The 13,340-nt window shown below is 48.3% G+C and overlaps 1 protein-coding gene across 2 annotated transcripts in view; it reads right to left on the bottom strand.

The window, feature by feature from the left end:
* The window catches only part of DOP1B (DOP1 leucine zipper like protein B), a 40,990-nt gene that overhangs the window by 10,253 nt on the left and 17,397 nt on the right, over positions 1-13,340 (bottom strand). For both annotated transcript variants that reach the window (XM_088051788.1, XM_088051789.1), the window contains exons 12-24: positions 12,968-13,073; positions 12,697-12,888; positions 10,921-11,605; positions 9,570-9,838; positions 9,239-9,391; positions 8,523-8,623; positions 6,878-7,068; positions 2,647-4,222; positions 2,142-2,253; positions 1,625-1,813; positions 1,321-1,446; positions 701-835; positions 238-293 (exon numbers count right to left, since the gene is read on the bottom strand). In XM_088051788.1, coding sequence (XP_087907914.1) covers positions 238-293; positions 701-835; positions 1,321-1,446; positions 1,625-1,813; positions 2,142-2,253; positions 2,647-4,222; positions 6,878-7,068; positions 8,523-8,623; positions 9,239-9,391; positions 9,570-9,838; positions 10,921-11,605; positions 12,697-12,888; positions 12,968-13,073 — 3,891 coding nt within the window. The remainder of the gene's footprint in view (positions 1-237; positions 294-700; positions 836-1,320; positions 1,447-1,624; positions 1,814-2,141; positions 2,254-2,646; positions 4,223-6,877; positions 7,069-8,522; positions 8,624-9,238; positions 9,392-9,569; positions 9,839-10,920; positions 11,606-12,696; positions 12,889-12,967; positions 13,074-13,340) is intronic.

Below are 13,340 nucleotides of genomic sequence, written 5' to 3'. Positions count from 1 at the left end.
CTTGGTGGCTTAAAAGCTTCAGGATCAGTCCTGCCCTTCCTGACTGTCAGTGTCACTTCCCCTTCCAGTGTCACAGCCCTGGCACTCTGTGTCTGTGTGTCAACAACCAAGGGACAACACATTTCCTGCAGAGAAGTGTTCTGGGACAGGGAGATCAAAGGAAAGCAGAAATGGCAAGACTGGCTGTTCCCTCATTGGAGTCAAACAGGAAATTCTGTTTTAGAAGGACTGAGTTACCTCTGAATGAAAGCGTAACTGAACTGCAGCACTGGGATATCCACGAGAGAAGATTTCTGGAAAAGAAAAGCAAACCCACAATTATTTGCCATCAGAAGGAAAAAAAAAAAAAATGCAAGCTGGCCTTGGATACTTCTAAGGGATGCAGGGGCAGCCACAGCTTCTCTGGCAATTCATCCCAGCCCCTCCTCACCCTCACAGGGAAGGATTTATTCCCAAAATCCCATCTAACCCTGCTCTCTGATAGTTTAAAACCACTCCCCTTGGCCCATCACCATCTGCCTGATATATTTTACAGAATCTACTTATTGTGGATCAAACACAACCTGGATACCAAAACTTCTTCAGGAGCAAAGGACAATCCCACATTTAAAAGCAAACCCTTCTAACAATGCTTCAAAGACACAAGGAAACAGATCCAGGCTGGAATACATTAAGAAAACGGAATTATCTTCCTGCCTACCTCTTCCCCCTTGATTTGTGCTGGTTTCTTGACCACCTCTTTGACCAGATTTAATATGGTGTCAATTTTCAGTGTGTTCAGGGCACAAATTAAGTCCACGAGAATGAGCTGGGATGCACTGGCCACTGGGAGAATCTGACAAAAGAAAACAAAACCGAAGACACACCCTTCAAAATTAAATGGAAATGACGGAGATCGTTTACGTTACATCAATCAAACACAGCCCTTGCCATGAGAAGTTCTTCTCCTGACACCTTATGGAAACAACTGGATTCTACAGCAGGAAAGGAAAAGTTCTCTGTGTTCCAGAGAACACAGCTCTCATTTCCTCTAGAAACTGAGCTGATTCATGGGCTTTAAAATATAATTGTCCAACTGCAATCCAGTATGGAATAAAAAACAGCTTTTACTCTCAGATTTAAAACCACAATGTGGGTTTTATTTGATTATTTATTGAGGTTTGATTGTAGTCCTGATGCTTTTTTTTTAAGAGGAATTCAGATTTTTCAGTCCTATTTCAAATACCCCAAAGAATCTACAGAGTTTGTAGGCAACTGACTGTATAAGTGTAACATTTGCCTTTACAGAGGAAATAAAAGAGTGCCTTTCTTTAGCTTCACCTTGGTTTTACTGTGACTCCTGTGAGGTTTTTTGCTGTTCCACACTGCTGCAATCGCTGCCATCAGCTGGACCCCAAGTTGTGCTGTCAAGGGATTCAGGAAGTCCAATATTTTTGTTCTCAGTGTCTGTAAAGGGGTGGGGAAATAATTATCAATGTAAGGCAAAGACCATCTCCTAGTTTATAAAATATTATTTCTTTTCGCAGGATATACAGAAAATACACAACAATAAAAGAACTCCATGTAAAATGCACTGGGGAGGATGAGGAGATCAAAAAAATCAGCATTTTAAAAGGGCTCCTACTTTGGTTGCTTTAAAGTAGACTGAAGAAGAGCCTTTAGTTGTCCCAAAGAAGTCAGTTGGTCTTTTTTGGGAGTCTTCCCTCTTTATGACGCTCCAGAGGAGGCTCATGGTGTTCGTAATTCGAGGCAGCTCCTCCAGGATGGCATTCCTGGCATTCCTCAGGTTGGCAGGTTCAGCTGAACAGGATGACTGGGGAAAAAAACCCCAAAATACCAATGTTAAAATAATTTCTTATGCACAAGAGCCTAAAAATTGTAGGGAACACATCAAAACATCGTCAACTCAAAGGAAAATAAACAAGTTAAGGACAGAGGACTGCTATTTGCATCACAAAGATCTTCATGAACAATGACTTAAAATTCACTTTTCAGGCTTCAAATATGGAAAAATTAAGCTCAGTCCTTCCCCTTTGAGTCAGTTCAGTTGTCTGGGTGTGCTATGAGGCCTCTCTAAGGTTATTTTCTTGTACAATTCACGTTTTTATTCACCTGGAAGGTCACAGGGGGTTCCCACGTACCTTTTTTGTTGGATTGGGATGATCCAGAAGGCAGAAGTGCCCGATGGTTGTCAGCCCTTCCAGAAGGGTCAGGGGGTAATCAGGAGTCACATTTTCTCTTTTAGAAGTGAAGCTTTGGAAAGGGAAAAAAACCCAAACATGTTAATAAGCCAAGTGGTATTTCCTCAATTAAAAATTCCTGGTTTTACTCCATAGCTAAAATTGGTGAGAATATCAGGAATATCAGGTCAAATATCAATATCAAAATGAAAGGATCCATAAAACTGGGAGCTTTTATACTTGGATGGAAGGCAGAGGGAGCCAGGAAATATCATAGCTGCTGCTCCTCTTTCCTCTTGTCCTCCAGCTGCTGCAACAATCCTGTCTCCAGCTCCCTCCAGGGCCAGGTGCAGCAGGAATTAAGGATCAAACTCTGGGAGCCACCCAGGTGCTGACCCAGGGAGTTCCTACACACTGTGGAAAGTGGAATTTTTGGGATAAGAAATCCCTCCCCGGTGTCTCTTACCTGGCAGACGTTTTGGCAGACGTCTTCACAGCTTCATTTTCATACTGCTTGACAAGCTCATCCAGGTTTTTGCAGATCTGCACCACAAACGGGGCCACGGTCCAGCCTAAGGACTTCCCGAAATAGGGCAGGGAACTGGTGACCAAGCCCACCCAAGCGGGATGCATCCCATGGCCGTACTCGGGCTGCAGCCCCCTGACCACAGCAGAGACAAACAGCCCCTGGGAAGTGATGGGATGTGGGTACACGTACTGCATGGCCCCGATGGCCTGCTGGAAGTTCACAGCCTGCTGCCACTCCTTGGAGAGGTCTGGCTGGTTCTCCTGCTCCTCAGGCCTCTGGCCCAGGTGGTGCTCCAAGACAATCAACACCTGCAGCAGCTTCAGCAGCTCAATCTGCAGCGGGTGCTCGCTCCAGATCTGATCGTGGCCAAAATTGATGAGGTTCTCCTCGAAGAGCTCCTCCTCAGCGCCGCGGCCGGGCCCGTCGGCCACGAGCAGCCGGTAGCGCTTGCGGCTGACGTACATGGAGGCCGAGAGCGAGAGCAGCACGAACTCCTGCACTTTGCACCTTCCCAGCAAATCCCGGATGAACTCCACGCTCTTGGGCTCGGCCGCCTTGGCCGTGGCGGCCAGCTGGGCCATCATTCTGATGAGAACCTCCACGCTCTTCACCTGCACGTCCCTGTTGGCCAGGAGGTCCCTGTGGCCCAGCTGCAGGCGGCAGGGGTAGTAGGAGCGCAGGAAGCTCAGGCACAGGTAGGTGAGCAGCTCGATCAGCAGGGAGTGGGGACACACCGTGGGAGACTGAGGCTGCAGCTTCCCATAAAAGCTCTGCCCTACCAGAGCTTCCTGGTGGCGAGCCAAGAGGTTGTAGATGAGGTTCAGGTGCGCCGTGGAGCTGGTGTCCATGCTGGTGGTGGCCACGGCCTCGATGAATTCCTTGGGGTTGGTTTTGAGCACGGCCTCCAGCACGGAGAAGGCGTAGAGCACCCGCCGGGAGTCGTAGGGCTGCAAGTACAGCAGCATGTGCTTGAACAGGGCCTCTGCCAGCTCCTGCTTCTCCTTCTGCTGCTTCAGCAGCCTGCAGTGGCTGATTTCCTGCAGCTCCAAGTCCACCTCCTCGTCGCTGGACAGAGACTCTGAGGCCTGAGTCCTCTCGGAGTCGGCCCTCACGAGGCGGGGCCCGGCGCTGGATCTGGAGCTCTCGGACAGGGAGGCGCTGAGGGAATTCCCGCGGCTCGGGGCCTCGCTGTCCTCCTTGCCCACCTCCTGCAGCTCCAGGGAAGGGGAGAAGGAGGAGGTGTTGTCGCTGTCGTGGCCCGTGCTGGTGTCTGCAGACTCGGTGTGCTCGCTGCTGTCCTGGTCGCCCTCCGTGTCCCGGGGAGATCCGGCGTTTTCAGGCTGCTCCGCTTTCAGCTCTGCTGTGTCGGGATCGTTTTCCACCTCTGCCCAAATTGCTTCTCTGTCCACAGTAGTGAACTGGCTCAAGGGAAGGTTTTCCTCAGAATTGCTCTCAGAGATGCCAGACTCTTTCAGAGGGGCCTTTTTCTTGCAAAGCCAATCATTAACATAGCCTGAAAAAATATTTTTTTCATTTAATTTTTTGTTTCACACATAAAATCACATCACAGTCTGGACTGGAATGGACCTTTAAGGGTCATTTAGTCAACACATCATGCTTTATATTGAATAAATAATTTTCAATAAAAGTTTATAAAGCTATTTTGCTCCAGTTCAGTATTAATTGTAATGAGTGGGGCTAAAAAAACAGGCAAGTATTATTCTGAAGGCAAGAATTAATTCTCTTTTAAAGTGCTTAAAGAGCAGTCCTAACCTACTACAAAATAACAGGACCAAACATAAAGCATTCTTAGGCTGATACTCCCTAGGAGTGACAACTGTCTCTCTTTATGCTTCCTGAACATTAAATATTTGTGGAGATCAGGAGGGCAATGAGAAGGAAGGCAACAGAGGGATTGATTAATTAATTAATTAAAGAACTAATGTCTTCCTTGCTTAAATGCTGTGGAACAAGGAAGGAACAGATTAGCTCTGTGTTTCATTACAGCCCTGTGGACGCTGTAATGGTGGGACATTCATTTGTCAAGTGACACCAAAAAATGATGCTGAAAGCACAGCCTGATAACAGGCACAGGACTTGCCAGGAACTTGCTGAGTATAAAACTGCCAAAGAAATTTCTCCACTTCCTGCTCTGCTCCAGGAAAAAAAAAACAAAACTTGGATATTTGGGCCAAATCACAGAACTGTTAAAGCTGGAAGAGACCTTCAAGATCAGAGTTCAAGCCATCACCCAGCACCAGCCCCATGTTCACCTCTAAGCCCTGGCCCCAAGTGCCACATCCACAGAGTTTTCAACATTCCAGGGAAGGTGATCCCAGCACTGCCCTGGGCAGCCCCTTCCAATGATTTACAACCCTTGCCATGAAGAAATGTTTTCAAATATCCACCCTGAGCCTCCCCTGGCCCAGCCTGAGGCCGTTCCCTCTCCTCCTGTCCCTGTTCCCTGGCAGCAGAGCCCGACCCCCCCGGCTGTCCCCTCCTGCCAGGGACTTGTGCAGAGCCACAAGGGCCCCCTGAGCCTCTTTTGCTCCAGGCTGAGCCCCTTTCCCAGCTCCCTCAGCCCCTCCTGGGGCTCCAGCCCCTTCCCAGCTCCATTCCCTGCCCTGGACACGCTCCAGCCCCTCCAGGGCTCTCCTGCACCAGCCACAACTGGAGCCAGCCCTCGAGGGGCCTCTCAGAGCCAGCACAGAGGGACAATCCCTGCCCTGCTCCTGCTGGACACACAATTCCTCACCCAGCCCAGGGACCAGTGGCCTCTTGCCCACCTGGGCACCCCTGGGCTCGTGTCCAGCCCCTGGCACCGGCACCCCCAGGGCTTTTCCAGCCCCTCTGCCCAGCCTGGAGCTCTGGGGGGTTGTTGTGACCCAAGGTGACAACATGTGAGGGAAACAACGTGGAGACACCAGGGTCAGGGAAAACGGAGGGGCTCCAGGTGCTGGAGCTGAGATTCCTCTGCAGGCTGTGGTGATGACCACGGTGAAGCAGCTGTACCCCTTCAGCCCGTGGGATCTTCAGGGGATGCAGAGATCCATCCACAGCCCCTAGGGATCCACAGGGGATACAGAGATCCACTCATAGGCCATGGAGATCCACAGATGATGCAGAGATCTACCCACAGCCCCTGAGGATCCACCCTGGACACTGAGATTTACCCACAGCCCCTGAGGATCCATCCTGGACACTGAGATTTACCCACAGCCCCTGGGGATCCACCCTGGACACTGAGATTCATCCACAGCCCATGTCAAGGTGCCCACGCCGGAGTGGTGGGTGCCTGGAGGAGGCTGTGATCCAGTGGGAGACATGGTGGAGAGAGAGGGCCTTTGCTTCCAGGCTGCAGCCACCTGTCCTTGGAGGACTGCACCCCGTGGAAAGAGAGACCCATGGCACAGCAGTTTTGGGAGGGACTGTTGGCCCATGGGGAGAATTCACATTCCAGCAGTTTTGTCAGGACTGCTGCTCCTGCTGTTAGAGTAGAGCCAAGCTGGAGAAGTTCAGAGAGAGCTATCTCCTGTGGGAGGGACCCCATGGTGCAGCAGGGGAAGGATCCCTCTCCCTGGGCAGTGGAAGAAAATCTCAGTGATGAACTGACCAAAACCCCCGTGTGCTGTGACCCTGTGCTGTTGGTGGGAAAGACAGAAGGGTTGGGGGAAGAAAACTGTTTTTTAAGGGCTTATTTTACTTCTCAATATCCTCCTCTGATTCTCTCAGCAACAAATTCACTTTGCAACTTAAGTTGTGCCTATTTTGCCCTTAAAATATTTCTTAGCTCACAAAGCCTTCACTAATTTTTTTTTTGCCTTTTCTCTCCTTTGCCCAGCTGTGGCAGGGGAGGGCAAGAAGTGATTCTGGTGTTTGGCCAGCGTCAAAGGACACCCCAGCCGTGCCTGGGGAGCTGCTGTGCTCAGTGGAGGTGACGAAGGTGATGGAGGTGCCCACCCCAGCCATACCTGGAGAGCTGCTGTGCTTGATGAAGGTGATGGAGGTGATGAAGGTGATGGAGTGCCCACCCCAGCCATACCTGGGGAGCTGCTGTGCTCAATGGAGGTGATGAAGATAATGGAGGTGCCCACCCCACCCGTACCTGGGGAGCTGCTGTGCTCAGTGGAGGTGATGGAGGTGATGGAGGTGCCCACCCCACCCGTACCTGGGGAGCTGCTGTGCTTGATGAAGGTGATGGAGGTGCGCTGGGTGCGGGGCTGCAGCAGCAGCAGCAGCACGGGCTCCAGGATCCGCGCCACGTCGCTGAGGGACAGCGCCCGGATCAGCCAGCCCTGAGCCGCCGCCCCGATGGCCCCGTCCGAGCAGTTCAGGCTGTCCAGCACCACAAACAGGGACCTGAGGGACAAACCAGCCATGCCTTAGGGTTTTAGCTTTTATAGTTTTCAAATCCTGTACTGTATCAGTGTGTAACTCTAAACTCCTCATAAAGTCTTAGTTACTTAAAGACTTAAGTTTTAGCATTCATATTTTCCCGATTCTGAGGAATGCACGAGGATGTAACTGTAAACTCCATATGAAGTGTCAGCAAGTTCTCACCACAGCTCAGGCAGACACAACAATCCTTTTCCAGCCCCAGAACCAAGGACACCCCATTGCAGTTTCAGGCCCCAAAAGTGTGAACAACAGTGAATTGATGGGGCAGTCTGGGAGGATGGGACTGCATCACCTGAAGCTGTAATTGGACAATTAACCCCAAAATGGAAATGGACCAAAACTTATAAAAGTGTGAAAACTCGTGACCCATCGTCCATCTCGGGTCCTTCTTGAGTGGAGCCTCAGCCAGGCTCTTGCACTGCCCAAGGTGAATCTTTTTAATAAATCCCTTTATTCCTTTAACTCTGTCCAGCCTCTGTTCCAGGCAGCCTCTCAAGGCATCACTGTCTTCACATTTTGGTCAGACAAAACAATCCCTTTAGGCCTGAGATCCAAGGACACCCCACAGCCTCAGGCCCCAAAAAGTACAAACAAGTGAATTGTGGGGAAGCAAACTGGGGATAAACGACTTCATTAGCTGAAGCTATAATTGCAGCATTAACCCCTGATATGTAAATGGACCAAACTCAGAATTGTCTGAAAAACTCCTGACCATTTTCCACCTTGAGGGGAGCCTCTGGGAGGCTTCTGACTGCCCAAGGCCTTTAATAAACACCCACTTTATTCTTTTAACCTTGTCTAGCCTCTGCTCTAGGGAGCCACTCCAAGGCACCACCACCACCAAGGACAGCTGAAATCCCTGGAAAAAGTTAAATCAAGCAATAAAATCCTGGCAGGGAACACACCCAGAGCGTGCTCAAGGAAACACCAGCCAATGGCTCAGGTCTGCTCCCAACAGCTTTGGCCAAGCAGCTTTTCCTGGACTGAGTTCAGGAATTGTACAAGCAAGGCCACACAAATCCTCCCCCTTCTTAAGTTCTTTCCCATTTTTATTTGCTTTCATCTCATTTTATCCCATAGGAAGTAAAACTATACTAAGGTTTTTATTTTTACAAGGAGCTGGTGTCATTTTCTTTGGAAGGTGAATTTAATTTGCTGCAAGATAAAAAAATATCTGCTCTCCAGAAAAGCTACTCCTCCTTTGTGAAGCTCTTTCTATTTTTACAGCAACTTCCTTCACCCAAAAAAACCACAGCATGCACAAAGTGCCCTGCAAAGATTAACTCCAAGGAAGTGCAAAATGTTCCTTTTGTTCATCTTTTTTACTCTCCCTACAGATAACTCCTCCCCCACCTCAGAAAAGAGAACAAAGCATGATATAATTAAATATAAAAATGAAATGGAAGTGGAAATACCTATCAAAGGAACGATTGTGGGAAGTCACTCTGCTGCCTTGGATCTCTCTGGTCAGGTGCCACATGACAGAGAATCTGAACAGAGCTTCCAGCCTTGTCCCCTTGGCAAGGAAAAAAGGGAGATTTAGAGGAGGTTTCCAAGTTGGATGAAAATGGGAACACATTGGTATCCAGGCAGTGGTTACTGGTGGAAAGCTTTAAAGAGGTTTGCAAACTTTTATGTTGCAAAATTGCAAGGACAGAAAAACAATAGCAAAGACTGGTTGAAGTTTTATTGTGCAAAATGTAGTGAAAGCTGTTAAAGTATTATGCTGTCATTATATGAGGGAAGGAAAATAATTAATAACTGGCTCACTTAAAATACAGCTTATTGTGAGACCAAACACTATAAAATCAAGCTAAAATAAAGTGATTTTATCGATATTGGTGGAGCTGGGGTGGTGGGAAATACCAACAAAAGCTACAGGATTTGGGCTTGAATTAAAAATTCCAGCTGATATCTAGTGATAGATTTTGTACCCAGGGATTAAATCCAGCACTAATCCCATGCTGAACAAATTCCAGGGAATTGTAAAAGCATGGACAGAGCCTGTCAGACTCTTGGAAAACACAGCAACCACGGGAATGAAGACACAGAGAAGGGAACAGCAGGAAATTTGGGAAGCACTGGAACAATTCCACAGTGCTGGAGGGGCTTCAGTGCATCCAGGACTTACTTTATCCCGATCCAGAAGGGCCTGGCAGATGATGTCCTCACAGATATTTGCTGAGGGAGCCAGGCAGTGAAGTCTGTAGAACAATTCCACACAGGCAATGTGGTGCTCCCGAGTCTCCTTGTTCAGCTGATTCCAGAGCACACAGGCAACTCTCTAGGGAAAAAGAGCAAACAACTAGATAGAACTCTATTTATAACTGTTTTAATAATAACATTTCTTTCCTGGCTTCCTGTTACCAAAAGGCATTCCCAAATTGCCTCAGAAGCCCAGGATTCTATGAATTAGAGGGTCAGTGTAGCTGGGCAGTAAAAAAGGAAAAGGAAACGGACACCTGGTAGAAATCTGTTTTCTCTGAGATCATCTTCAGGACTGCAGGAGCAATGGGAGGAAGGGTGACCATCTGCAGCTTGCCAAGGAAAGGGTTGTGGCCAGACACTTTGTACCTCTTCATCCTGTCCTCAATCACCAGGGCCAGGGACTGGGAGTGGTTGATGACCTCCAGCAGGGTGAAGATGGACACATTCTGCACGTAGCAGTCGTTGACACAGCAGCAGATCGTCATCAGGGACTTCAGCCACAGTGGGAAGCTGGCATCACCTCCTGCTCGCAAGGGAAGGGACAGAAAGGGTTTGAAACTAAGTCCTTTCAGCAAGGTCACAGGACCAAAATGAGTGCCCAGATGTCATCAGCAATAGCTCATGGAACCACAGAAGGTTTGGGTTGGAATGGACCTTGAAAATGGCAGCGATGAGGCAGCCACAACCTCTCCTTGTTTTTCCAGCAGAAAGCTCTTGCAGGACCCCAATACCTACAGGATTTCTGCTTTCCCCTTTATGTTTATTCCCAACCATTATTCAGAGCTGCTGTTTTGTTTTCCAGCTGCCATTGTCACAAACAGCTCCAGAGGGCTCAGGATCCATGGATGCTCTTCCAGTAGCACTGAGGATTTATGTCATTTCAGGATTTATAAATTGGTAACTGAAGTGGCTGACATCAATCCAAGCCATCTTTTCCCGAGGGAACAACGGAAGAATTCCACGTCTATGCCATGCTCAGCCATGGAGATGATGGGAATATCATCAGACAGCAGGAATATGGAGTGAGGGGAGAACAGAAACCAATTTTCCAGTTTCCCACCTCTCCATTCCCCACAAAGCTATTTGTGAGTTAACCTTCAGGCCAACAACAGCTCCTGCTAAAGCTAAGGAATGAACTGGAAATCCAAGAACAAGCCCTCCAGTTATGCAAAATTATTCTTATTTGTTACACTGAACTCCTCTGAATCCTGAGGGTTTGGGATAAAAGATGATTTTGCCTCTTTTATGGTTTTGAGCTCAAATCTTCCACCTACACCCATCTTCCTCTGAAACATCCTTTTTTGGGGACACAACCCATGGACAGTAGGGATGGGTATCCTGAAAATCCTGAACCATGCAAGGCTGTACAGGCCAGGAGATATTTCTATCCTTTCAGCTCCAAAAGTGGAAGTTTTCCAAACAAATTTGAATTTAAAAAACTTGTCAAAACTCAGCTGCCAGGCACACCCCAGATGCTGGGGTGGGTGAGGCTTTAATTCACAATTTAGAGTGAAAAAAGGGGTTTTTACTGGCTCTGGTCTTGAAAATAGCCAAGCTTTCAGTGTCTGCATCCAAAAAATGCTCAGGAAAGGAAGTTTTTCTTACCAGGCCCCTGAAACAGGGAGAGGTACAACTGTTCCATCTCCTCCTCAGACAGGTAAACTGGGAATGTGGTGCAGTCCAGCAGCAGGTGACAAGCTGCAGAGAAAGCTTCCTTGCAGTCACCTCTGAGGGGTCCCAACACCAGCTCCAAGTCCCACTCCTCCTCCTCCTTCTCCTTTTTGTGACCAGAGCTGTGCTCAGAGAGGAGAGGAGTGGAATTCTTGCTCCTGAAGGGCGAGCCCCGGGCTGAGAACAGCTCTGAGAGCATTTGTTTCACCTGAGGCACAGTGATTTGCTTGGCATCCCAGGGACTCTTCTTCTTGTTGCCACTCTCAGGGAACCTGTAGCCATTCTCCTTTTTCTCCTTCCCACTCAGATTTATCGCTGCAATCCCATCAGGGCTCATTTCTTGGAGCTGCATCCCAAAAATGTATTTGCTGGAAAATTTGGCAACCAGCTCCTGGATGCAATACAGAGTTTTTTGGATGCTCCCTCCTTTTTTCCAGACATCATCTCTCTCCAGGGTCACTGTGGGCACCCCCAGGTGCTGGGACAGCTCTGGGGAGGAGGCACTCAGGCCAATGCCACTGTCCTCTGACTTGAGGGGAGGGAATGGAGCCTCCTCCTCCTCCTGCAGCACAGATTTGGTTTCCAGTGTTATGTCCAAGTCTTCCTTTGGCACTGGGCTCTGCAACAGCAATAGGGATGTGCTTAATGTGGCACTGCCAACAGAGATTTAACTCAGAACAGCAATGAAAGAAAAAGGAAAAATTCCTGTTGGTGATTCCCAGTTGTTTATAAACAGCTCCATTCATTCCCTTTAAAAGCCAACTAGGATCTGTATGAACCTCACACACTGACTCATCAAACAGAGGGATGTGTTCCCCTAAAACCAATTTCCCCCCAGAGCAGTGTTCCATCTGCTGCACAGTTTCTGCTCAAATGCAGGTATTTGTTCTGCTGGCAGATTTTGGCAGGCTGTGCTCGTGGGGCTGCTTTTATCCCATTTATTCCTCATTCCTCAGCATGCTCCTTTGCACACCAACAATGCCCCATTGTGTTCCACTGAAATATTAATTGAAAGCCCTGCAGACCTAGCCAGCTGTGAAGCTGGGCTGCATTTGGCAACTCCAGTTTTTAGCTACTGCATCCTGTTTCCAAAATCATTTAGATCCCATCCTTCCCAGGGGCAGAATTATAGCCCCAGGCTGAGACAAGACTAAACCCCTTCAGTGCCCCAGGTAATTCAAACAGGCCAGAACTGAACACCCAGTGAGAGTAACAAGGCAGCAGAATGCTCTGGAAGGAGTCAAAGAAGGGAAGTTTCAAAAAATCTTTATTGTTTTACTTTAAAATTTCATAGAAGCATAGGTTTGGGTTGGAAGGGATCTTAGGAATGATCCAGTGCCACTCCTGCCATGGGCAGGGACACCTTCCACTGTCCCAGGTTGCTCCAAGCCCTGTCCAAGCTGGCTTTGGACACTGCCAAGGATGAGGCTTCTCTGGGAATTCCATCCCAGCCCCTCCCCACCCTCCCAGGGAAGAATTCCTCCCCAATATCCCATCCACCCCTACTCTTTTTCAGTTTAAAGCCATTCCCTGTGTCCTGTCCCTCCATCCCTTGGAAATTGTCTCTCTCCATGTTTCCTGTGGCTCCCTTCAGGTGCAATTGTCATCTAGGCTGAAGGAGAATTAGCATTTTAAATTCTGTCTCAAAATTCTTTAAACCAAGAGTTTTGAAGGGTTTTACCCATCTCTGAGGGGTTGAAAATCACCTACCCCATTGCCACTCCCTGTCTCGATGTCCAGGTAGGAAGGGGGCATTTGCACCTTGCTGAGCACTTTAAAACAGGTTTTTAAGGCATGAGTCAGCTCTGGCAGTCCCAACACTTCCATGTTTTCCAGGAGAGACTGCACCATGTAACTGAGCATCTGGGGCAGGTACTGAGTCTGCACCTCTGAGTAGAGCTCCTGAAATAAATAAGGAATGTTTAAAGGGATTATCCCATCTCATCCATCAGTGACCAGTGACTGATAAACCCAGCCTTACCAAAGGAATGACATCCAGCAGGAACACCAGCAGTGTGCAGAGCTCTGAGATGGTAGGAGGAGTGCTCACACTTTCCAGAGGATACCTCATCCCTGTGGATTTGTTTCTGGAGTGAAAGAAACATTCTTATGTAAGGGTTTGGCAAAATTCTGGTTACAAGCAAAAAAGCTTCATTAAAATCAGCACAAAATACTGAACAGCTCTGAGGCAAAGGGCTCCTAACACAGCAGGAGAAAATATCCTGTCAAAACAACCTCAACTCAGTGTGGTACGATGAAGAGTTGATAATTTTCAGATTGCAGAATCTTCTTAAGAGTTAGAAAATGATAAAATGAGAGATGTCATCGAATAGAGGGTTGGAGAGAGACCTTAA

This window comes from Pseudopodoces humilis, chromosome 2 (assembly GCF_049639895.1).
Source record: "Pseudopodoces humilis isolate 2021_Gansu_Grassland_sample_001 chromosome 2, ASM4963989v1, whole genome shotgun sequence".
Classification (NCBI taxonomy): domain Eukaryota; kingdom Metazoa; phylum Chordata; class Aves; order Passeriformes; family Paridae; genus Pseudopodoces; species Pseudopodoces humilis.
The sequence above is the reverse complement of the archived record's forward strand: the minus strand, read 5'-3'. Positions and strand labels throughout refer to the sequence as shown.